General features: G+C 41.1%; 1 protein-coding gene across 2 annotated transcripts in view; it reads right to left on the bottom strand.

The window, feature by feature from the left end:
- The window catches only part of CELF2 (CUGBP Elav-like family member 2), a 380,716-nt gene that overhangs the window by 250,342 nt on the left and 103,666 nt on the right, over positions 1-26,708 (bottom strand). Inside the window, exon 1 of one of the 2 annotated variants that reach the window (XM_059816033.1) lies at positions 11,970-12,111. The exons of the other annotated variant lie outside the window; for it this stretch is intronic. Within the exon in view, the coding sequence (XP_059672016.1) occupies positions 11,970-12,076 (107 nt within the window). The 5' untranslated portion in view covers positions 12,077-12,111. Of the gene's footprint in view, positions 1-11,969; positions 12,112-26,708 lie in introns of those variants that run through there. 2 annotated transcript variants of the gene reach the window in all.

Below are 26,708 nucleotides of genomic sequence, written 5' to 3'. Positions count from 1 at the left end.
TATTAATCTGCTGTGTTCTATATGTTCACATACTGTCCTCATCACCAATGCACCTACACATCTACGCAGAAATGCACAAAGCAAAGCTGTGCCTCCTCTTTACTAAATTAATGGCGATTCCTCTACGCCGCCCATCCATCGCAGCGTAGGACTCGACAGCGGATAAAAAAGTAAGTGCAAAGTCGCAATAAAAGGAGAAACCAGCACAACTTTCTCCAGCTGGATGCAGCCACCTGGGATTCGATCGGAGGCCTCCATGGTGGTTAATCCAGCCCAGAGCAGAGTTGGATTAACTTTCAATTTCAAAATCTTGCCACTGCAGAAGGGGCAGGTTTTGGCTCAGAAGAAATACAGGCAGCTCAGTGAGGATGGAGATAGTCTCTTAAGTAAGAAGTCTCCACCCCCACTTCACCCTGTGCGGATGGATCTGTACCTCTTCATCTTTTTTTTTTTTTGGTAGATGCTAAATCTAAGGGACTTGAGTCTCACCAGCCTGTCGCTTTTAAGGACAACAGTCCCACTGCTGCTGACTGAAAAGTAAATCCACGCTTTGCACAGGATGCAAGGAGGAGGAGGAGAGAATCACAAATAATTTCGCTTAAAATCTGCATATGGAATAGTGAGATCTTTATAAATTTTCCCCATTTCACAAGGTGTAAGTGCTTAAAAATGCTTCATTAAAACGTATGTTCTTTTGAAATATTTATTTTCCTTTTAATTACATGTGAATTAGCTGGAAGAAGCTGTAGGGAAGCCCTCTTACTGACTTAAGCCTTCTCAGCAGTTTGTTAAATTCTAGCCTCAAATCCCTTGAGGGAATAGTGGATTCAAAGCAGCTTTTAATCATACTATAAGGAGGGTGAAGTAGTATGTAAGTAGGTCATAGAGAAAGCATTACAAGTGCATAGGTTATTGCTTTATTTAACAACTACAGTGTAACACACTTTTCAAAGCACATTTGCTTTTTGCCATTTAAAAGTTAGAGGCATGAACAGGGTCAAATGCAAAAAGAAACCCTCTCTGTAAAAGATACCGAGATATGACTCAAGGAGAGCTTATAGGGAGAAACTGCGTTCCAATGATTTGGTTTTCAAACATAAATTATGTAGTGTCTGAATATGAATTAACTCTCTAATGCAGAGGGTAAGTGGTGAAAAACAAAAACAAAAAAAAACCCCAACCCTGAGTGTTTCACACTGTTACAGGCTCAGCTCTCATTTGTAATGTTAATACCAGCTTCTTGAGTGGCACGTGTGCGCAAAATAGCAACTTTTATTAAAAAGGAAAGAAAAAATGGAAGCTTTGGTCCATTACTATAGTACAGAGGGAAATGGGGAGGGGGAATGGCAAATGAAGCTGCATTAATTTTCACAGCATAACTCAGACAATAGATGTAAACACTGGCTTAGAGGAGCTGCGTTATTGCTGCGCTATCGCTGCCCGCCAATATTAAGCTTTTTCAGCTGGTGGAGCATATGGCAGTTTTGAGGAAGGAACCTGGAATTTGCAATCAGCAATTCTTGGGCTTTAATCCTATTCCAGCTACAAATGTTGCCTCCTATCCATCCTCCCCTCGTTTCAGAGGCCCAGACCCCGCTTGCCCCCGCAGTCGCATCATTTACTCTTTGTGCCTCAGTTTCTCCGTACGTTGAAGCGGGGCAGATGAAGCAATTCCACCTCACGTTTGCAGATGAGTCACCCTTCAAGCGGCTTTTCAAACACAGCGCTCTATGCAATTTCTCCAAACAACTCAACCTTTGAAAACTGAACGCCTCTTCAGAGCAAAAAAAGACCCCAAACCCCCGCAAAAAGTGCAGCTGGAGAAAGCCAGGGGTTGAGTGGTGAATTGCCATTGAGCGTATGAGCTCACTCTGACATCACTGCCCGTGGCTTTCATTCAGCGAGTGGCAAAGAGACCGGACACCCCCTTCCCATCCAAATCCCGCAGCCAAATCCAGCGTGGAGCTCACATCACATCCCCTCTCTGGCCCCGCTCCTCACCCTTTCCTTAATTGCCATTCTTTTAATCAACTTGCCCCCCAGTATTGGGCCAAGGAAATGCTACTGTTGGAAGCACTTCAAGGGAAAGTTTCTGAATGACTTCACTCTCTCCCAAGCCTGCAAGGCAGTATGAAGAGAGTTCAAATCCTCTGCTTTATTCCCCCCTAAGCCAATGAACATGCTCAGGATTCAGCTTATCTCTGGCATCAAAGCAAGTTTCTAACAGAGGCGGCAGAAGCAGAGCTCAGCGACGGCGGTGTAAATTTGAAGCGGGCTCAAATGACTTCAGTGGAATCGCTCAGGATCTTCCACTAATGCGAGGGGAAAAAGAAATCTGGTCCAGATAGCGTTAGTGAATGCAAAGGAGGTGTTCGCAAAGAAGCAACCTTCCGGGCAAACCACGAGTCTGGAAGTAGTAGTGTGGCTAATAGCAGAAAATACAGCATTTTGGTTTGTGCGGCAGGACGTGAGCCTACCTGCCTACAAGGGAGCGAGGAAGCCCATCAGCTTAACTTCTAGAGCAGAATTCTGGAGGGACAAGAAAGGTGGGGGGGAGAGGGGGGGGGAGAAAAAAGAAAAGCAAAGCACACGAGCACAAGTTACACAAAGCATTTGGGCAGAGCGAAAGAATGGTGGAAGCGTCATAAATAATTGAAGTGAAAAGTAGTGCATTTCTTTGAGTGGCAAAAAGTAACAGAGCCAGTTCTGCACAGTTTTACCATTTGTGAAGATTTTGATTATTTGTAACAAACCCGTCTTTGCCAGTTAGATCTAACATTGGAATAAAGTTTTGCATTATGAAGCCTTAACCTCTCAGTAAGGATTTTTTTGTTTATGAAACCAAACACACAGCAGTCTTCCCTTCATCATATTTTGAGAAATAAAGCAATTTCCATATAACCAAAACCCTTTTAAAAAGAAAATTATATTACTGGTTAAAGCCTATCAATGAATTGTAAGTATTCAAATCTTAGCCACTTGTGAGGCTCCCCCCCACTTCTGGAGACTATGGTAGCTAATCAGTAATTTTCAGAAATAAACGTCATTTAAAATTAGCCCTGTGAAAAGGTACCTCAAATTAAGCATTTCTAGAGCTTTCACTTGAAGCACATTGATATTATATAAACTTGGTTGCTATAGTAAAACTTCCCACTCACTTTTTTTTTTCTTCTTCCTATTTTATACCAGTGAAGAGGTGATTTCATCCCACTGGGGGTATAAGGCCTTTGTTCCTTTTTGTGGGTAATAACTCAATCTTTCCGAAAACAATTAGGCAAGATTTTATGGCACAAGGCAGACGCTACATGTGATGGAGGGCTTTTAGGAAAGGCCTTTCATTTGGACGAACACCCTACTTTGTTAATAGCATGCAAATACTTGGCATAGTCAATCGTGACCCTCAGGTCCAATCCTGCATAGTGCTAGTGCTGAGCAGGAGCTGCCTAGTACCATTTGCTCCAGTTGGGCTGTCCACGGAGCTCAGCACCGTATTTAGCAAATGCTAAAGTAAAGTAGTAACAAGTAAATATTTGCAAGACCAAGTCTTACCATCCTGTTATTTATTTACAGCCCTATTGAAGAGCATCACTATTGATCTGTAGGTGTTGCCTTTGTGGAGCGCCTTGTGCGTATAGACACAAGACCAAGGCTTTTGTCAACCCAGTCCTATCTCAACTTGACAAGAGGCATTGACTGTTTTTTCCTCTTCTCTTCTTTTTTTTTTTTTTTTCCTTTTTTTTCATGAACCGTGTTATCTTCTCACCTGCTGACTGATTCCATCAGCAACCACTACCCAACCAGGAGAGAAACTGGGGCACTGCATGCACTAGACAGCAGACGCATTATTTACGGCTAAAAAAGGCACCTTTCCAAACAAGCCTGGAAAAGGGAACTTAATATTGTTGGATTTGGCTATTATATTATCTTCACGTGAAAAAGTATAATCTTGTATTGCTTAGGATAGGAGGAATCACACATCTGGTGCTCTTGTCTGTGTTGCTCCGTCCTCAAAATGTGCAAAAGCCCCACTTGTGCCTTTACAGGGCAGGGGAAAAAGCCCACCAGAACCAGAACAACTCCTCCCCCCCCATCCAAACCCACAGGAACAACTACTAGGAGACACAAAAACCTCCCTTATCTTATATAAGTTTGAGATTTATGAAGATTTTTGCCCAGCTAGGGAGGCTGGTTATGGGGAGAGATGCAGGAGCAGGGAAGCAGATGGTGAGGATGTGCTGACCTCAGCAAAAGCCTGGATCAGGAGACGATGCTGGACGGCAGCTCCAACTCCAAAAGCGATGGGCAAAGACAAGTGTGAAGTTCTAATGTGGCATCAGTAAGGCAAGAGGTTGGGTAAGGGACGTCAAAAGAGACAGGAAGCCAAAAGTAGACTTCTAAAAACAAAATGTAAGGAAATCTGTGGGGGGTATTACAATATCTAAATTAACCTACTGCAGTTCTGACTAACTGCAGGATCTTCGTAACGTTAACCACCATCTTCCCTTCTCATTCACTTCTACCACGTGTTTTCCTTTCTTTTTCACCGCAAACGATTGGATCTCACCTTACGCTCAAATTGTAATATCTTTAAGGTAGGAGATTTCACAGGTCTTTTTTTTTTTCATTTGTTCGTGAAGTGCCTAGCATACATCTCGGTCCTCAAAAATAACAAACAATCACCCTGATAATATGTAAAGTAACTATCTTTGTTTGCCATCATTATTTCCCACAGACAGAATCCATTAAACCTCAGACATGAAAGACGGAAAGAAAAGGCTTCTGCAGTAACTGTAAGGCATTCAGTCGTGCAGAAAACTGCACTGTGCCTGGTTTTGGGGTTTTTTTCCCCCCTAAATGGACAGTGTGATAATTGCCACATAGGTCAGATCAAAAGGTCCATCTAGCCCTGCCTCTGATAATGGCTTGTAACGGATGCAAAGAGAAGGAGCAGGAGTATGGCAAGTGCATTGTGATCCTTCCCACCTTCCAGCAGCCAGTGGCTGAGGGACTTCCTAAAGTCAAGGACTGCATCCAAACCAAACCAAACCAAACCAAACCAAACCAAGGCTCAAAGTCGCTGATTCAATTTTTCCCCCAAATTCTCCCTCTGAAAGGAACGTTGATGAAGTCATACATTTATTACTCCCAGAGCTGCCTGTTAAGTGGGCTATTCTTAAAAATTTCAGAGATTTGGGGCTCAGTACGACAAACAGGAACGTTGGCTTTCTTTTCTGAAGCAAAACATTAAACCCAACTAGTGTTTAACATAAAATGCTTCACTTCAGTAAAGTCACAATAACTCACCCGCAACTTTTTAAAAACCCCAACCCATTGATAACACAATTTTGTAAGGGAAAAATGCTGAAACCGTGAGGTTCCTCGGGCAGGCATCTAGTTTGGCATCCTTTTGTAAGAGAGGCACTTTAGAAAAACGTTAGTCACTTTGGATTGCTGTATTTGGGGGTGGGGGTTCACTGAGTTAAATGTATGTTCATCAGCCGTGCACGGACAAACCTCCGTATGATTCACTGGAGCAGCACTGCAGAACACCTGATGTTGCCGATGCAGTTCTGTTAGTGTTTCGTTATTTTTAAAGGGGGTTATATAACTCTCTCATTAAAATTAAATGTGGGCTGAAATGATGCAGGCAAATTCTCAAGCTTTAAAGTGAGCTGCTTCTTCGCAGTTTAGCTGAAAATAGATCATTTTTAGGCAGAAGAGAAGGAAAATGAAACCAAGAGATTGTTACGGTTGAAAATCGAGTCTCTAAGAATTTAAGTTTTCTGATAATTCACCGTTTCCTTTCTGGAGGGCCTCAATTCTTCAGATGCTGACCTGCGGCTTCCAGGAAGAGCAGGTGCAGGATTTGAATCTTAAATTCACTCCGTAGCGCAGCTACCGTATCATCCACAGCTATCTACACTTGCAAGGTTCAATTTCCAGATGACCTATGTTCAGGTGCCCTTGCTTTTCTCTTCACTCCTCTATTTGTCTAAAAGGGATAGTAAATTCCCGTATCCTCTCTCTGATTTTCTGTCATGGTTTTTCCCCCTCCAGCCCTCTGCTCTATCTTCCTCCGGTGACAGACTGTTGTCTGGCATCCTCAAAGGCTGCTCTTGAAGATGACCTGCTGATTTGCTGCCATGGGAACTCCAGAGCGAGGACAGCATTTACCCCTCGCACACCGAAGGGCACAAGCGACAGCTCCCCATGCCACCCCTCTCGCCGGTAAAAGTTTGCCCTCCGCTACCTCAGAAGCCTTGCAAGGGACATTGGAAGGCTGTGCCTTAAATAACAAGAGTGCTGCAGCCTCTCCAGCGTCCAGCAGCAGCCACTGCTAAATTATTCGGGGGAAGGTGAAAAAGTCTAATAGCGTATGTGAGCATGCAAATTGCTTTTCAAAACTAGTGGAGAAAAGCTTAGGCAGCAAAGCGTAAGGCTCGAGAAAAACCCTCCCTAATGTAATGGCAGGAAGCATTATCTTCATAGAAGTGCCACGTTTAAAACTTCCTAAGCAATTTTATTGGTAACCCTATTCCTTCGAATCAGGGAGAGTTAACTGAAGATTAGGTTATTCTGCCCGAATAAGGGACGCGGGCTAACACATCAGCCACCGAGTAGGCTACACAGAGCGACAAGCAAGTAATTCTCTCCCTTCCCCACCCCCAAACACAATTTTGGGTGTTTTAATTGAAACAGAAGGATCATTTTTACTTGGCTGCGTTTTGCAGGGCAGCTTGTGATCCACACTGTGTCAGTCTTGTCAGTGCACTGGCAGGTTTACAGCCCTGCGATACTTCCCTACAAGCACCGACTCGTAAGAGCCTAATCCGGTAATGTGGTCTTAATGCATAATGTAATTTCACAAACCACCTAGAAACTGAGTGCAGGTTTGGGAGTCGATGCTTTCCAGAAATGTCAATTTAGCCATTAGTTCAGAAAACCTGAAGATGGATCTGTCTGGTATTAGCCCACAAAATGGTCACTGATCCTGAGACTATCAGAGAAAATAAAGTTGAGCGCGAGAACAGTTAAAATCCTTTTTACAGCCTGTGCGAGCTGATTACTAGTTACGTTATCTCAGTCTCACGACTGGAGTGAGAGGTGAGAAATTTAGGGTCCAGATCACGATTTACACAAAATTTGGGAAAATTCCTGCCCCCTTCCATCCAATAAAGATAGTTAACCTTCAGTGCATCATTGACTTGCCAAAAACAGCATTAAAGCCACTTTAATTGACACATTTGCTTCCGCTGCAGGGTGAAACACCACAAAAGCAAAACAAAACCAGCAAAAAAAAAGCTTTTTGCCGTTGCAAGAGTGTGAGAGGGGAAAAAAAATCCCGTTTTTATTTCCTCTGTGAGGATGCCAGCAGTCCTGTTTCATAAACTCCGGTGATTCATCGCCGTCCCCGGCAGCCAATCATTCCGCAGGTCAAGTAGAAACGGGCTGTAGAGCCAGCAACTCCTCCTGCCCCGATAATGCATGTCATTCCAGGCATGGCGACATGCTTTCTCAACAGCTGCCATTTTCGGTTACCTTTTCTATGGCTGACATACAAGTAAATGTGTTGGAAGCAGTAAAACAGTCATAGGAAAGCAGTTGCCAAGATAAATAGCACCTGCACGTGATGATCTCTAATGTCATTAGAGGGGAAAGAAGGATGTGTTTTGAAACAGAATTTCTTTCTTCTGAAAGCATCACTTGACTTCGGGGGGTTTGTGTGAGTGTGTGTGTGACTGAGGGGGGGGTGGGTTTTTTGCTCGAATAAACAGCCAGACATTGGTCTTGGTAATAACCTTAATAGATACAACTAGGGGAAAAGGGGGGAAAAAAACCCCCAAAACACCCAGCATTAAAGAAAAAAATCTTCTTGCAGGTCACTTGTGAGAAAGATTTTGTCTAGCTAGATTTTCCTTGAATTCAGTAATGCTCACTTTAAGAAACACAACTACTCTAATGAGGGGAAAAGAAAAGGATTTTCTTCAGTCATTTCTTTTCACTCTTTATTCCTTGTCATCCAACTTAAATTGCATTAACTACTTGTTCAATAACTCTGAATTATATGTAGTTGAATACTTTTTTGCAGATGGAAACTGAGTGGGAGTTTTGAGGGCACAAGACTATAGAAATAAACACCCCCAATGAAAAAATGTTTAAACTTATGTGCACGTGTGTACATATGCACACAGACGTACACCTGTGTTATTAGATGCAGAGCACGTGTAATTTATGTACATATACCACGTAAAGACCCCATGCCTGCACAGAAATGGTAAAGAAGAAAAAACCCAAACACAAAACCTGTTCCCAGTAACAGTGCTGGAACAAGATTTCAAATGCATAAGATTATCCATATTAATTTATGGTAATCTACAACTGAATGCTGCAGAGACAGTACAGGTTATCCAAAACGGTACTTGCATTTGATGAGAAACTACCACAAAGTATCTTCAAGACAGCTTTAGTTCCATCTTCTAATACCCCCGGAATTAATATCATGCCAAACACAAAGTACAAACTACGTTTCCCCTTTGGAACAACTGGCTCTTGAAATGCCAAAGGAAAGCCAAGCTTTTCTCCCCATACAAAGTCCTCTTAGACATCTTGCTTTCAGATTTCATCAACTTAGGTGTTTTCAGGGCTGTAAGCAGTGAACTTTCCATCAGCAGCATCTTCAGCTAATTAACCCTCCTGATTACAATAATTAGTATTGATTCACTCCTGAATGACTTCTTAAGTATTCAAGCACAATCTACACTTGCAGTAAAACTTCTAGATATGAATATTAATTGAATGCTCTCCTTTGTTTTTCAGCCCCAAAGGTATAGTTTGCAATCTTATATACTTAAATTTGATAACAGAAACACTTCAGTTTTATTCTCATTTAACAAAGAGAATATTAACATGTTGATGTTAGAGATTGCGGTTCATGAATCTGAAGAAAAAAAAAATAGACAAAGACTCCAGGCTCATAAAAAAATGTAATTCACTTCCATTTCCTGCAGCAGCATGGAAAGCCAGTCCCCAGGTTAAGACCTATCCTGCTCTTGCTCTGACAGGTAGGACCGAGGACGGTCTTTCTTTTTGGCGTTACACCTGGTCATTGCAAGAACAAGTAACAACTCATGCAGAGTCTGAATTAGCTCTCTTAGTGCTGTTGTGGAAACAGATGTCGCCAAGTTTGACAACTGCAAGGCACCACATTGCTCTGTGAATGGGGGAGATTCAAAACAGGTAATGCTAAGGACACCTGCAATGTTCATGCATAAGATCTCTAAACCTATATAGTCACTAAAAAGCCGACACTTTTATTAAAGCATGCTAAGAAATGGCCTGTGTTACAGATTTGCTTCACCTTCTTTGATGTTAATAATAATTGTTATGGCTCAAAAAGCAATATTTCAGTAAATATGCATAGAAAGAATTTTTTCTGGAGTAGGGTTCACACAGAATAATTCAAAAATTAGTCTTTGATGTGAATGCAATGTCAGAAAATACCCTTGGAAAAGAACAAAGTAATTGGCAAGCCAAGACAAAAATCTGTAGTATATGTATTTTATGCAGTATTTTATCTGAAAACATAGGAACTACTGTAAGTTTAGTATGAACTCACCTGTGAGAAGAGCGCTTAGGAAACAGCTTTAGAATTGAATAGTCCTTAAAAGTGACGGTTGGGTGTGCTGCCCAGGTGTCTGGTGGTGGCTGCTAGAAAAGTGGCATTCCCCCTGCTCTGGGCAATCACTAAAGGGGCATTTCCACCGAACCGAGAGCGAGGGATTCACTTTATTGCCACTCACAAAGGGCAGCAGCTGCTAGAAAGCCCAGGCTGAAGGAGGATAACTTGATAAAAAAATCCCCCCCTTCCAGTTCTGGCAGAGCAGAGCAGTTGTTAACGAGTTAAAATTTGTTTCCAAAGAAGTTCTTCCAAGAAAGTGAATTATAGCATGGTGCCATTATATTAAACACCATCCTTGCTTTCTTCATGTTTATGCACAACACACAGCGCACAAGTACTACCTGATAATCCATAACCTCTAGGCTTCTAGCGTATTTTATGCGATATTACCTTTTTGTTCACGTAAACTCTTTCTTATTGATTTATACCGTCTCAACACCCAAGGGAAGGAGATGCAACAACAATAAAAAAAATGCAAAAAAGCATAGCATGTACTCAGAGTCTCCCCATAAAACATTTTTTGTTGAAAATACATGCTTGAGAGACCTCTGACCGCTACCAATAAATCTTTGGTGTCTTTTTTTTTTAATTAAGGGGTCCAAGAGACGCCTTAACCCATATAAATCATGCACTAGGATCCAGTTTAAAAAAAAAGCACAAAACCCCTAGGATTAATTGATCTAAGCAAAAAATAGACAGCACTGGTAAATATCTCTCTTTTCTCTCAGAAAATGATTCCAATTATTACTAAAAGTAATATATTTACTTAACATGTAAAGTATTTAGACTTCAAACAGTTTCAGAAACTCCACAGACTGATGGCAATTCATTTCATTTAAGACACGAGCTGCTGTCCAAGTAGTAACTCAAAATTTTTCAAACGCTTTATAACAATTTCTTTTCATAATGCATACGGTACATGAGTATTTTGCCAAATTCAAAGCCCAAATTGTTAACTGTTCTAATGCTAAACTGTTCTAATGCTAAACAGAAAGAGAATTCATGAAATGTCATATGAATAATTTGTTAGATTTTGGGATAGGAATCATCCAGGTAAATTATTCTGCCTGACCTTAAAAATTCTAACGTATGCTAATAGCTGGATTATAAAAATGGAAAGTAGCATGGGCTCCCACTTTGAGATCTGATTTATCATTTTTATTGCATTTTCATTACCTAAACAAAATTAGAAACAGTATCTTCAAAACAGCAGTTAAAGTTGCTACGATCAGGCATAAAATCAGGCAAGAGCACATTTGGCAACTCTGCATTTGCCAGATTGACAGCAGTATTGTAAGCTTTCAGAATCAATAAGTTTTCTCGCCACAGTTAAAGGAGAGGTTAGTAATAAATCTCCAACTTAATGCAATAGGCATAATTGTAAGATGAAAGCCTCCCCCTCCCTGCACTATTAGCAGCAGATACCAAATGAAACAACCGTCACAAAAAAGGCAAGACACTTCATATTCTGCCGTATATACAAAAAGATTAAGGGAAATGAAAAAGGGGCTGAGAAAAGCAAAGGAAAAAAACCCCAAACCACCCCATCGCCAGACGTACATTAAGCTAGTTTGACAGCACCATTGTTCAGCTGTCCCATTGTCAGACCAAAAGATGTATTCAACGCTACAATGTCTGCTAGCAAATAAACAAAAGACTACATTATTCAAAGCGGGGTGCCAGTTCTCGCCAAATTCCGTGTGTATGTGCGTGTGTGCGTGTGTCTGCATGTGTGTGTGTGTGTGTGTGTGTCTGTCTCTCCGCAAAGAGTGGTCGATGCTGACCCCCCGCTAAACCTTGGAACATTAAGAATATCTGTGGAATCCCACATATGGGAGTATTTAGATATTTTTAAAACATCTTCAAGTGGTAAAGACTAGGTAGAGCATTAGTAACTATTTACATAGGCTAAGTGAAAATTAAAGTGGTATTTAGGGCACTAGCTCTAACATGGAGTCTCCCTGAGCTTTTTCCATGCTTATTCCATGCCCAGTGCATAATAATGAAGCAGGCAGAAATATTGCAAAGGAGGTGATAAAAGAAATACCAGCTCTCATTTAGGAAAAAAAAAAAAATATATATATATTTATTTATTTTCCTCCTTGCCCTCTCCATACATTTGTTGTCATACATGAAACGTGCGATTCTAACTAGTGGAAAATGCTACTTGCACACAGCAATGCCTGTCTTTTCCTTTAAATAGGGAAACTACTTAATACACAGCACGGTTATAGTTGCAGCGGGCCCAGGCAACTCGAAAGCACGCGTTAAAACAAAGGAGACAACATACCTTAAAAGCAGCTCCTCATTTCTCATAGTAACAGCGGATTTGGGACAGCGCATGCTTTCTGCACCGATATTCTCAACAAAAGCCAGTTCAGAAGTGCGCTCAAACATCAATGCCACAGTAGCTACTCACTAATGGCTACTCTTTCTCTCTTTCTCTCTCTAGTCAGACGCTGAGTGGTGGAGCAAAGGGGCCCCTGCAGATTCACTAAGCAGAAATAATCCTCTCTGACAAGTTATGTTGTCTGGGCATATTTTACATTAATGCACTGTGCTGCCTATAGGGGTCTTGTTTGCGTTCACTCTAGCCTAGCTGGTGTTAGCTCTCTTAATTACCATCCCCAAAAAAATTAGCAATGTTCCCCCCCCCCAAAAAAAAAAAAAAAAACAAACCACATATATATAACTGAAAGAAAAGGGGGGAAAATCTATGGGCGAATACGGGAAGGCTTTCCCCCTCTAGAAGGATGCATGCTTGATATGGATCTTTTGTTTGCCCTGCGAACTCGGTGAATACAGTGACAAACAGATGCTGTGGCTTGCGAGGCTTGTGCACTTTAAGGGAATTGGGTTAGAGGCTCTTTCTGGGGCTCTGGAGTCGCAGCTGGAGCTCTTGCTCTCTCCCTCCTTCCCTTCCCTGTTCAAGGCTGAGTGGCTTTATGGGACCTGCCAGCTCCCATCAGAGAGACTGGGGAGTATTAATGCAGGCACCTGGGGATCTTCTTCAAGTTTTCAGTTTTTCTCGGCAATTTTAAGACCTCCAAAACACAAGTCCAAAATCCCTCCAATTTTAACCCCTCCAAAACACAACTCGGTTACCAAGTAACTGAGTTTGCTTCAACCCAGACCCTTACACTTGGCTTTGGCAGACTTCTTGCAGACGGGAAAGGGTGTTGCGTTATTCAATGATTTACTCACTTCCTATGTATGAAAGGAACTATAGAGTGACACTGATTTCAGGGAAACAGCCTCTTTGGCCCGACTTGGGAGATCCGCCACGTAATTTGTAGAAACAGGTTGTGATCCTTCCAGCTGCCAAGGTAGTCAAAGAGAGGTTTATTTTCACATCTTGGTTTCAACTTCACCTGGGTAAATCTTTAAACCATGCAGCTACTTTTGAGGCAGGAGGGGATGGTTTGGTTTTGTGGTTTTGTTTTATTTTTTTTACATCTACATCAGGTACTTGAGTAGGTGCTTATTTAGTAGACTGAAAAAGTCAACAAGATCTTGATGCTTTTTTCAGTCAAAGGCTTCTCTGCACCACTGTAGCAGTAAAATGCATTTTAAAAATGATTGTCATTACCTCTGAGGTCCTGTTAACATAAGAACATGCAAAACTCAATAACCACGAATCATCCAAAATCGACGACTCGTCAAAAAGCCCAGTAGGAGTCAAATACACTGAGCTAAAAATAGATCAAGACCGCAAAACTTGAATTCGAACTTTCACAGACTTCTGGCTATGTCTGTGGTTGGTCTGAACCTCTTTTCCTACATTATGTATTACTGCCTTAAAATATACTGCCACAATATTCTGATGCAGTGCTACTGCTTCTAATTCCTTAACAGAAGTTGGCATTTAGGGGCTTGATCTTTTTAGTAAACTGGAGTCTGGGAATGAAGGCAAAGAGGGAGCAATCACCAGTATAAATATACTGATAGCAAGATCTTGCCTTTTTGATAGCAGCTGTAAACTTCTATTAAGGTCATAAATTGTTTGCAACGGAAACAATCCTTTTGTTCTACACTTCTTGTTGAGCACTGTGAGACCTTGGGATTAGTTTCAGTCATTCTGATATAATATTTGTCAAATGACCAAAAAACAAGTTAAAAGACAAACCTGGGCATAATCTACTTTTAATGATGTAGAGAGAAAGAGCTGAAGACGGTAGTTTAGGAAACATTGATATCATGAGCGACTCAAGTCAAGAGAAGACAGGTTTCAGTTTGCTTCCCTTTTCATCTATCTGCAAAGCATGACTGGGATTCTAGTTGCTCTTGTAATAAAAAATAATAAATTATTTTAGTGATTAGCAATTCAAACCAATTCCATGTTAAAATGCCATGCTCCAAGGTCAACTGAGACAACATAGCTTGTACTTCATGCTAAAAATATCTGAACAGTCATGGAAGGCAGCCAGGAAAATACTCAGCCAACATGACAAATCCCATACCTCCTGCCCCAAATACTAAATCCATTACTACCATTTCAGGCATGGCCACCAGCACTCCAGATTCCTCCTCCTTCACTGTTCGTCTCCAAATGACTTTTGCCCAGCATAACTCACCGTGACGCCTGGGCTGCTCCAGACCAGTCTCGCGCTCGTGAGACTGATGTATGAGAAGAGGCAAATACCAGAGTATGCTACAGAATATACAGCTGAATGGGAAGTGTCAAACAGTCTGATAAACTGCTACAGTTTTCCAAAAATATGGCAAGGATAAGCATCTTAAGACACTACCAGCTGAGGGAACAAAGCTTTCTTTTCAGGCTGGAGTAGAATGGCTCACACAGAGCCCTTTGGTGGGGAATCAATGGGCTTCTGTTGGGCGGCTCCGCGCAGTTGCAAGTTCTTGATCGTTTCTGTACTTAGAAAGAAGGCGAAGCGGCAGCAATGGGAAACAAAGTGAAGTATTATGGAAGGACTCATCTACGGCCAAAGGAATAAATAAAGAAAAAGAAAATAAAATCCACAAAGCAGTAACACAGACAGACAAAAAGAACCTACACTTTCTATCACAGATAATGAAACATCTGACAGAACAACATCTGCAGAGGGATCACAGCTGCTGAGGATGAGAGGGAATATGAGTATTATTTTTCAATTGTAAGATGTACTAAGCAGGAGTGCCTTTAAAATAATATGGCTAAAGGGAAGATTAAACCAGATGCACAGGGCTATCTGGCTTCTTTCAAGATGAAAGTCCAGTTGTGGAGTTTAAATTCAACATTTAACATGAAAATTGATTGTAGATTCATAGCTGATATGTATATATTGCAGAATGTTCTGCACAAATTACATACAGTGGAAGTTTAATAGTTTCGTTGCCCCGTATTTAACGTAAACCCAGGTCTTCTACATATGACCTATGAGTTCACTAAACTAATTATGTGATGTTGCAAATTCTTGAAAGGCCACAGGAATATCAATCATTTACAGAGGTAAAATGATCTAAACTTCTGTGGCAAACCAGTAACAATGAGCAATTTATATCAATTAAAAATATGCCTTCTGCTCTGTACTTCTACTTCAGGTTATTCTTTGACCATTCCACTTGCTTACAGTGTTTTGAAAATATTCAGAAGCCCAAAATACAATGGCATTTTGCTACACTAAAGCAATACTACCAGCCAAGCAATGAACTACATTTCGTGACAGAGAAATGGTGGACAAGTGTCCAGGACAACAACCCAAAAATCATGAGTGCAATCATGAGAGGACTAGGAAGCCTTGATTCATTTTCCCATTTCACCACGTGTCCCTGTGTCAGATCTTATGCAAGCCAATTAACCTCTTGCTCACATCTCCATCTTTAAAATGAAAAATCCCAACAAACTCCAGAGCAGTGTGACAATAATGCAAAACACCAAATGCTATCTAAAACTGTATTATTGTGAGTCGCACAAACATTTAAAATGCGTCTTCTCCTCACAAGAGGGACTTGCAGTCTAAGTCTTGGTTATCTGCTGTTCTGTGCAGTTATTTAGGCTCAAATCACATTTGTTTTGTAAAGGTGTGAAAAGCTACTCTTTAATCTGATAGCATTTTACTGTTTTAGACAGCTAAATCCCACCTTTGAAGTTGAGCAATTAGTCTAAGCTAGTCATCTAGGGTTTCTCTATTGTCAGTGAGGAGAGATTAGTTATACTAAAGAGCATTACCATCTCTCTCCATTGACTACAAAGGGATTAGATCCCTAACTTTTAGATACATATATTAGGCAAGATGAATCCCACCTACGTGCCTAAAGCGAAGGTGAGAAACCCCATGGTTCTGTTTCAGCATCCCTGTGCTCCACAGCCCTACCAGCGTGCCGGGCGCGCTGCGACCACTGTGCAACTGCGGCTCAGATACCTTGAGCATGTCTGGAGCTTCCAGATGTAGCTGTAACCTGCCTGCAAGACATCTACAGCAATCAAGTTGTAACTAGGCAAGACTACCAGGTCTGAAGCAGACCTACACATTGCACCCATGTGAAGTTTGAAGTAGGAAGGGAACTGGCCTCAGCTTCAGAAGTGGAGTATGTGGAGTCTTTCCAGTATGCTTTGGGAAAGCAGACAGTTCGTTTAGGTATCTCCTCCTAAAATCTCCTAGAAAAATGAGCAACTCATTGCCTGCAGCTCTTATGTTATTAGAAATTGTGGAGCATGAGACCAGGTGTTGCTAGAACCAGAGTGCTCTGGACTGCTTCAACTGGTGAATGTGAATAGCAAGAAATGGGTTATAACTCAATAGGCTGTATCTCATTAGGCTTTACCTCTGCTCTTACTGAGGTTTTTGTTTGGTTTTATCTAGAACAAATTCTTGTCTATTTGTCTCTGTTTTCTCTTTTGATTTGTTCTTTGTTTAGACAGCCTTTAAGATAGCTGTGCATGGGAGATCAAATTTGGTCCCGAGCTCCAGCAATCTGACATCTAAGATATCCCTTTTATCAGAGGAGCAGTAACCATGTGGTATTAGACAGTCCTGCATTTGCTATTTGTATTATGCATGTACATACAGGTGGAGAAGTGTCTTTACTGTTACAGGCTAAGAAAACACAAGACACAGAGACACAGTTCCTCACCAGTAAGTATCTTAATACAATTTCATGGTAAAACCGTATCAATCAGTTGTAGAGACAGTTGCATGTGTGCAGACCATGCTGTCTTCAGGACAGATACTAACTCTGTATGTGTTGTGTGCGTTAATCATACCCACAGTACCTGCGGGTGTCATCTCTGTGTGCAGGAAAAGGAAAATTATTTTCAAGCTCCTGCTGTAGAGATGCAGCAAATCATAGGTTTTTTGGTTTAAGCAGGCAACAAAAACAACCTAACATTTGCCCACATCTCCTTTTGTCTGTTTTGGGAGATCTTTTAGATTATATGCCTAGCTTTCCCATCTGAGTCATGGGGGTAGCAATTACTTACAGACCTACAGGTCAGTCTGGATGATGCAAGAGGTCTTTTCTAGCTTTACTTTTTCACCTGGGAGCATCCAAGGAGCATCACAAAAATTAAATAGCACAAGCAGAAAACACAGAAGTACAAAATGTTGCGCAAATGCTGAAGATTAGTATTTGGGCAGTGGGGGAATAAAAAGTTGCATATTTAAAGCATACAGCAAGACTGGTATCCACTGCTTCTCTCCGTTAGAAAAGGCGTGCACTGCCTCCCTCTAGCATTCAGCAGCGCTGACTCGGTGTGTCTCAGCATCTGGAAGACAGAGGCACCAGAAGGAACAACCCCCCTATTTACTTAAACGATGTGCTCTGGTGCTCCCCCCACCCTCGACAGGGAAGGGGCAAAACTTGCAGCTTGCGCAAATCACAAATTCTAACACATAAACACACATCAGTGTGTTTTTTTAAAGACAATACATCACTTGAAACAACTTACAACTGGCCAGGTTGTGATTGCAGACATGGATACTCTGCAAAGCAAACAATTTCTTTGGAAAGATCCACATGTCATAAGAACATCTGGCCTGCAACTAAAGGGAAGGAGGAGAAAGCCGATCAAAAGAGCAAAGAGAAACAGAGGAGGCAACAGAGCACCAGATCTGAGAGAAAGAGAGAGAAAAGAAGGGAGAGAGAGAACAAACACAGCTGGTTATAGAATAATTTCTTTTCTGCTTTAATTTAAAGTCTATTTAAGGTATAAGTAGAACCTGCTCTGTCTAAACAGGAATATCTTTATTTTACACTTGTAGTAATGCCAAGATCATCACTTTTAGATGTGCCATGTGGAATATCAAAGACCTTGTGTTCTTATGAGCACAATCTAAAGAGAGTGAACTTGCACAATATATACGAACGTATAAACTGTATATTAACAGATACGAATGAATGAGAAAAATGTTAATAATTACAGATGAGAATTTAATGGCTACTCATCCTCTTAAGTTAAAATTAGAAATAGAACCATATTTAACAATTCTATTGGGCCAATTTTAAAATGATCTTACGGTGCTCTACGCAGAAGGTTCATTTCACACATCCATGAAGTGTATCCAACACTAGGGAATAACGTGGATATTTAAAAACAAGATATCACCAGAGAGAATGATGTTCAACCGAAACTCATATACAAGTGAAAATGAGGTAGGAGTTTAATTTCTAGAATCTGGGGTCTAGATGAGTGGATGCATCTACCAAGAGAACCTTTAGCAGTGAACGTGATGTGATAAGTGGACCTTACTCCTACACTGCCCAGCATGAAATGTAGGATTATTAGAACAACTCACGATCCATCAAGTTGCCTGAAAAGGTAGGTAATATGGCATTGTCCCATATGCAAGGGAAACAAACTGAAAGTCGTATAATTCAAATCAGATGAAGTGATCTTCGGTCACAAATACTGGTTGAGAACTCTTGATCCATTATCTGATAATACTGAGTCAGACTTTGAAAAAAGGAGTATTTACAGAATATATATTTTCTTTTACATATGCTCTGAAGGGAACCATAAAAATAAAACTAATAACTACAAAATAATTTTTATTATTTTATAAACTAATTAATACAAACACTTGTTTCAGTAGCTTTTACCCTCCCTAATTAATTTTATTGCATGATAGAAAAAAAAAAAATCATGTCACTTTTATAATACTTTAAAGTCTCTACCTAACATTTTTTATCCAAAGGATACTCTTCCTTTCTCTCTTCCTTTTTTTGTCTTTAAAAATCTATTAGCATTGACTAAAAAGAAAGAGCTAGGATATAAATATTCAGTTAGATTTACTACACAATACATTTTTCTTTGACATCTCTCATGTGATCTGACACGTGGCAGTTTTATGCAAGATGTTAAGAAATGGCTAGTGATTTTTGGTGATTCTAGTGCCCAATTTCACAGAGTTTCATAGGGCCTGTAGTTCAGAGTTAGGATGTTGATTTCTGGGGAGGAAGAAATAAATCAGACCCTGTTAAAACACCCAGAAGATGGAGGCATTTGAAAACCCGTGATGAAAAACCTGGCCAAACTGAAGTCCTAGACTAAGGGATTGCTTAAAATGTCACCGTGTAAGTTTTTGAAGAGAAAGGTATCAAGTTTGAATTGGCTTTACTAGTCAGTCATGTAACTTAAAAATTAAACTGACATAGTGAGCTAACTAGGGAAAACATTGCTTAAGGATATCTTGACACTGCAGAGTGTCAAGATGCCTAAATCTTACTGAAGCGATGGAAAGAGCATGAGAAGTAGCTTGCAAATAGCTTTTTGCCATGGCAGGTACACTGTTCCCACTAGCTTCAATGTTTTAGTCGATGAAGTAAGCATAGCCTAAGACACAGAGGGAGGAAGGCTCAAGCAAAACTAAGCTATCTGATAAAGATATGATACCGGTTTGTGAACAAACTGGATCCTAATTCTGAGTCCCAAAGTGACTGCACTTTGCGTGACCAAACTCTTTGTATAGGCCGTTCCTTGAGACACGCCTTGGCCTGATTAATGCCACTTAACTTTGGGCACTTAACAGAGAAGCCCAAGAGCATAATCACCTTTGGCTTTCAATTCAATTCCAGTTCAACCCAGCATGGATCTCCCTTTGACTAGGCAAGAAGCATAGGTGAACTAGGGTCAACCTCAGCATCTCAGTTAAGTACAAATAACTGGATGAGAGGTCTCCACGTCTACTTTGTCAACAAATCCTGTGTCTAGAAGAATATTTAGGCAATCAGTGCAGACCTGGCAATGGCACCCTCTCTGGAAATGGGCTGTGCAATGCTGCCCACGGTTCTTTCTAACTGTGGTATGACAAAGATGTACATGGAGTACAGATGTACATGTGGCAGCTCCAAAGTGCCTTGAGATTATCCTCTGGAAAAAAACAGGTAACAAAAGAGACTCACTTTCAGATGCCTTCCATGCCCCACAACTGATAAATGCTTTTCATGCAATGAAAAAGGCATAAGAACAGGTACATACATTTTATCTACCCTCTTACCATAGCCAAACACCACCAGACTCCTCAGCATCTCATTTCCCATAGCCAGGTGCTCAGATACCACTTGTCATAAACAATTTCTGTCTCTCCAGCAGTGGATTTCTCCCAACACTTACCATGTTGCTAGCACCAAAGGCTCATGGAGCCCCAGAAGACGTTGTGAAATGAAACAGCAGTGGAGGGAAAGGCTGGAGAGCCAAAGGCATGCAGAAGGAAATGAGTCGTTTGCCTAAATGCCTCCCACTTCAGAGCTCAGTAAGGTAACACGGTGGAGCTGTACAGAGATCTGTGCTTTTGGGATATCTGTCTGTGTTCCTGAATCATTTGGCGCACCACGCGGTCAGCGCACACAGCCTTGTGGGACCCCATCCACGTTCAGCCAGACGCAGCCCTAGCAGTGTGTTCGATGCTTCAGCAAAACCTGCTCTCTGATCTTTACAAGTGCCAAGAAGTCTGTTAAAGCGTTTACATATTGCAACATTAAATGCTTGGTAAATCGCCACATCATTTTGCGCTTTCGGCGTTCCCAAATCCACATCATTCATCTTTCTTCTGCAAGGCCAAACCCTGCAAAACTTACTGAATGCACTTAACTTCAAATTAACACCATCTAAAACCAGTTCCTCCCTTCTTCTTCTATGCTGTTATATGTAAAATCTACACCCAAAGTTAATTTCTTGCTGACCTTGTGCTGATTAATGCAAATTAAATTACAAGCTAATTGCCCCAAATGGTTTGCATGCAGCCCAGAAATCAGTTCTTTTTGCTGGTGGTAAAACACATTTGTGATTTTTTACACAATGGTTACACTAAGTCATTGTTAGTCTTGCAGCATCTTCAAAAATCAGACTTTTTGTAGCACCTTTTAGAAAGCAAGAAAAAATAACCTAAAAAAGCATTATTAAGTTCTGATCCAGTCTTGCAGAAACCTGACTTCTACCTCGTGGGAGGAATTTTATGGCTCGTTCAGAGCTCAAGCTCCAAGATGCATTTTACAAAACCTTGAGCCAGTTTTGTTAAACCCATCACTCCTTAATCCCCTTGTGCTTGTCAGCAGACTACACAGGCACTTGATTTTGAACGTCTGATTTGATAAAGGGTGGGGGAGGAAGGGAGGGAAACAGGGACTGCTATTTTAGATACATCCTACAATATTCTTGCAATTCAAGAGATAACAAGGAATTATTTCAAACAGTGATACTGGGTAGAGAAGGTCTTAGAAAGGGGCTGTGTATTGTGTTTCAGGACATCAGCGTTGTTTTGGCATCAGTCTGAATCCCAGTCATCAGATCTGATACATGATGGTTTGCTGGGGATGTGGTTGGCAATTGGCATGGGGATCAAATGCAACAGTAGGTAGTGCTTAGCTCTTCAGCAGTCCCTGGAGTGGCTGACATTCACAGTACAAATGCATTTTGCATTTATGTCCAGTAGTGGGGATAAAATTTGATTTATGTCATGAGGAAGCTAGGGAAAAAAAGAACCCCAAACATGGTGTTCTCCAAAAGAATGTGGTTTCTGCTTCACAGGCTCTGCTGCAGCGAGTAGTCACACTCCACTCCATACTTTATTCCAAAGGAGATAAACAAGATTACGCCCATTTTACAGAAGAAGTGGCAAGACAGAAAAGTTAAATGAATTGCCCGAATTTAAACATGTAGCATGAGGCAGAGCTGAAAACAGATTTTGCTGAGAGAAGAGCAATGCTCTCAGGTATTACTCTCACTTGAGCACTCAAGTCTAGAGAGAATCTGAGTCCTTTCTGCCCCATTCTTGGGCAACAGATGCCCAGACCAAAAAGGCACAAACCAGCTACTCCACATGCTCCCAACCACACAAAACATCCTTACCCTGACAACAAAATGTGAGACCTGACAGCAAACAGCCCAGCTTCCTCAATACAAAAGGATATAAACGTTAGACCGTAGAAAGGACAAGGGAGGTTGAAGTCACATGCCATGGTCATTGCTATTCTAGTCATCCAAAGACTGATCAAGTAGGACGAACAGATAAAAAGATTACACACACATATATATATATGGTAACGCTTAACTGACCTGATGCCTAAGAAATGTTCGTTGTGGGTTTTTTTAAATAGTTTTTTCCGTTATCGCTCCACTCTTAATTGATGGTGTTTCTCCCTTTCTTCCCTAATACGCATGTCCCTGTTTGGTCTGACTAGGGTAGCAGCCATCCTTTCTTCAATATTCTTGAGTTTGACTTCTACTACAACCTGAGGCTGCCAAAATCCCAGCCCCTTGAACTACAGATAGTACAATTTGCTCAGTTTTAAACAGGAGTTCAAAGTCAGTGTTTAGGAAGCTTAATAACTGATACCTGAGTAAGTAAATCTCCTCAATTCAGAGATGAACGTGTGACCACCACCAACATGAGTTCTGCTGCACAACACCAACCCTAAGGGGCCTGTGCTGTTGAGTAATAAAAGTATTCCCCCTCCGAAGTCTCTCCAGAGCAGAGATTGTCGTGTCACTCTGTTAAATTATGTGTGATGGGTCTGTCGTTAGGATTACTCTGTAGAAGAGACAGCTTGGAGGCTGCCAGATTCATTAAACATCTTCAGTAGGACTTCATGGGGGCCTTTCACTTACCCTGAACAAACAACAAACACACCCTTTGTGCTCAAGAACAAAGGGAGTTTTTGCACTTTTGTTTGATGTCAGTCACAACTGGAGATTAAAGCTTCTTCTCTGTGGATTTCAAAGTTGTCTCCCCCCTCCAAAGCTGCTCCTCTTGCTGTTTGCTAGGCACTTCAAAAAGGTTTACAGCTAAAAAACCCCAAACAGAACAATATTAATAACAATCAGCTTCAGAAGTGCTACATATTTTTGGCATTTGAATGCATTTCACTCGTAGATATGACTGAGGAAATGAAGTGCAGGAGTAACATATGCGGGAACTGTGTTTTTCTTAATCACTTTGCATCAGGGGCTGGAAAACTGGATTTGTAAACAGGAATTTCTGTGTTAAGATCGAAGCACGGCACACTCTGACCCACTGAAAAAGATGTAGCTCAGCCCAGCTGAATCTGGAGTTGGGGAAGAACAGTTTTTGTTTTCCTAGCAAAGGGTACAAATGGAGGAGCTTGCATTAAGACCGCACAAAACCCAAGTCACGGCTTCTCTTACAGTCTCCAAGCCCTGATGTGATGGCTTGGGTTTGGATACCTTTTCTGAAATCTGTAGTATATACCAGTGAACACCCATCTTTCAGAAGAGGCATCCAAAACTGATCAGGATGATGTCTAGGGGAAGGTTACACCTCTTGTCACCTCAGGGACAACCCAACACACATTCCCATGTAACAGGGCACCCTAGCAAGAGTCCACCTTCCTCACATGTCACAGAATCACTAAGGTTGGAAAAGACCTGTAAGATCATCAAGTCCAACCAGGATATCTAAAGAAAAACAAGGTGAGCTGCTCTAAAAGCTGGAAAAATAAGAACAGGTATTGTCCGATCCAGGAAAGAAACAAGTGAACACGAGGAAATTAAAAGAGCTCTCTGGAATGTGGCAAGGACCATCCAAACTTAATGCTTCGATTGTATGGGAACCTCTTTCTCCCCTCTGATCTGTAGGGTTTCATCTATGAGGCAGAGGTTAGCAACCATCTGTCCTTTCAAAACAGCCTGACTCGATTATGTGTAGCAGTTTAATGCAGCCCGACTCTTCCCAACCTGTGAAGACAGGTTTTTGCTTTGCTTGATTGTCCTTCTCCACATCCCCCGCTACAGAAATCAATTAGATAGAAAACAGAATAAAAACTACACGAAGGGTCACATTCTGCTACCTAAATCATTCACTGCTGTCAAAGGATGGATGGGACCATTCTGAATATGACAAGTCTTCTCCTTCAGCCGAGATGTCAAACATCAGATGTCAGAACAGGAAGGTGAGAAGGAGCCACAAGAGTAAGTGACTGATGGAAAATGCCTTTCAAAGCAAAGGACTAAGTATTTCTAGAGTCTCCCTGTGCAAGACGGTTAAGATTTTAGAGCTGCTGGATGTAACTTTCTTTAGATGGCTGCATGAGTCTGAATTTATGTTTCTTATAATTCTATCATAATCCATCAGTATGAAAAAATGCTTGTTTTCCACTTAAAATAACAGACATTGTGAAATGTGGTGTTTTTTTCCCTCATATCGTCTTTCTATACTGCATTTGAACTAGGTGCCTATTCCATCTTCTAGATCTTTCTCACACTGACACCACACACATCATATATTTATTTCTTAGGCTTGGTACACACTTTTAACCAGATAATAGAGCATGGCTGAAGGGACATCATATAGATTTAAAATGTGCCAAACTAGAGGTTAACAGTGTGGATCTGATTTCTCCTTTAAAGCCCTTTCTGTTCCAGTCATGTTCAGAAGTGTTGAAACTGTCAACAAACTGTGATATTTGGAACTTAACGCAGCTCTTCCCCAACTCTTTCAAGAAATACCATATGAAGCTTTATAAAATCAAGCAATTTAGGGATGATTGGGCAAACCCTGTGATTTGGACATGAGTTTTGCTTGCCAGTTCTTGCAGTGGTCCATCTGATGGCACCCAAGTATCTTATGTAAAGCATCGGGGTTTTCTGATGATGCTAGATAAAGAGCAGGCTACAAAACATATTTCAAGTTCTTCATGTTTGACCAGTTGCAAAGATGATTGTGAATTTAACAGTTACTCAGAAGCCCACCTTGCTATGCTTGCTTAGTAGTTCCAGTATGAAATGATTTAATTATGGCAAGCAGCAGTAAGCATGGTTAAATCCTCAATTTTGTGTCAGCATACTCTCCTTTGGACATAAATTATGCAGAAAGCCTCAACAAAAGTTATGCGCTGATGTGGATTGGTAGCACAGAGCTTTAATGCACAGCAGCCCCATCATTAATATTAGGTTTGCTTTAAATAATGAAACAAAAATAAAAATGTTTCTCAGAGGGCACAAACCGTAAAGATGTAAAGTTGTAGTGTGGGAAAGAAAATAAGTAGTGTAGTTCAGAGCATCTTCATAAGCGCTAAGCAAGCAGCCAGGGGATGTTCTCAAGGGGTTTCTATTCCACAGGAGCTTTCCCATTCACTTCTTCAGTGTTTGATATTCAGTTTGATATTAGAGTTGATCATGTTGAAGTTCATTGTTACAATCTAAGGCAGTGTTACAATATGCAGATCACTCACGCGCTGCGGATTTCTTACTGTACCAAAATGTCTTCATCTCCTCATTTCCAGTTCATAAAGCTACACTGGGAGGGAGAGAGGGAAGGATCCTACTTACACATGGTACCATTTCCCCAAAGCAGCTGTTACAGGAACGATGCTAGGAAATGTGCCTAAACCCAAGTTGCCCACTGTCGGCAATCCAGGGAAGACAGATGGCAAGTGGAAGGAAAAATGAGAACTCATACTGTGAGGGTCGTATCCTGACAAAGTCAGGACGCAGCCAGGGAAAGCAGACAGATCTGGTAGGAAGAAAACACTGTGAGACCCCACCATTTCGATGTTTGCTGGGGTAGAAGTACAGTAGTGCCAGTAGAGACATTTTGCAAGAAGTAGTTTTCCAAGACGACGTATGATTTCTCTCATTAGCTTCATCAGCTCTCATTGCTTCTATGCTACTGCACCGCTAACCCAGGAGCACAAGATACTCACGCAGAATAGATGAAAGCTGGCACCCAAAAACCAAGTTCTATGTATCACCAATGCTTGGGTAGCCTTCAAAGCTGGCCAGGTGACTGTCCCTCTGGGATGAAACGTCTAGGGCTAGAGGGCATCCAATAGCTTTCTGCTTTATCGGCTCTCAGGGCTGAAAAGAAAAACTTGCCACGTTTAAGTGCCTGGGTGGAGGCACAGTGCAAGGAAATATGTAGACAACAGAACAGCACGGAAGGTCCGGTTCTTGGCTTCCATGTCAGGCAGAATAAAAGACATCCCGTGCTTTTCCAGAGCCTGAAATTCATACACCATGAATCAGTTGGAGAAGTCAAAGGGTCCTTGAGGAAAGGGTTATCTAACATTTTATAATAGTAAAGAATCTATTCCATATTCTGCCCAGCACAGTTCAACTTCACTTCACTGCAAAGTTCTTTGAAGCCCTTGACCTCTACTTTCTGAAACAGAAGAAGAGTAGGAAAACATACATTCAAAACAGATTATGATATTCAGCTGCTCCTACGAAATTCTCTATGCAGCACCAGTAGATCAAATTATTTTCATTATATTATTTGGTCACAAAGAATAGTGACATAATTAAGGAGCTAAATAGCAACAGTTTCCTTCTGGTAAATTTGCTGTAGCTAATTTTGTTAATAAGACTGATAATTGTTTTACGCTCATTCAATATCTTAAGTTTACCTAATACTAAAACCAATCAGAACCTTTAAATTAATTTTTGTTTTATTTCTAAAGGAATCAATGTCATTATTAATCATAAAAGGAGTGCCGAGTCAGAGGATGATAAATCTCCTTTGGGCTTATTTGACTTTCATATTTATGGTTTGGATAAGGTTATTATGAAGGAATTTCAAGAAATGATTGAGGAGGAAAGGGAGGAGAGTGAGCTAGGAAATACAATGCTTGAATG

Source organism: Gavia stellata, chromosome 4 (assembly GCF_030936135.1).
Source record: "Gavia stellata isolate bGavSte3 chromosome 4, bGavSte3.hap2, whole genome shotgun sequence".
Classification (NCBI taxonomy): Eukaryota; Metazoa; Chordata; class Aves; order Gaviiformes; family Gaviidae; genus Gavia; species Gavia stellata.
This window is presented reverse-complemented; position numbering and strand designations above follow the sequence as displayed.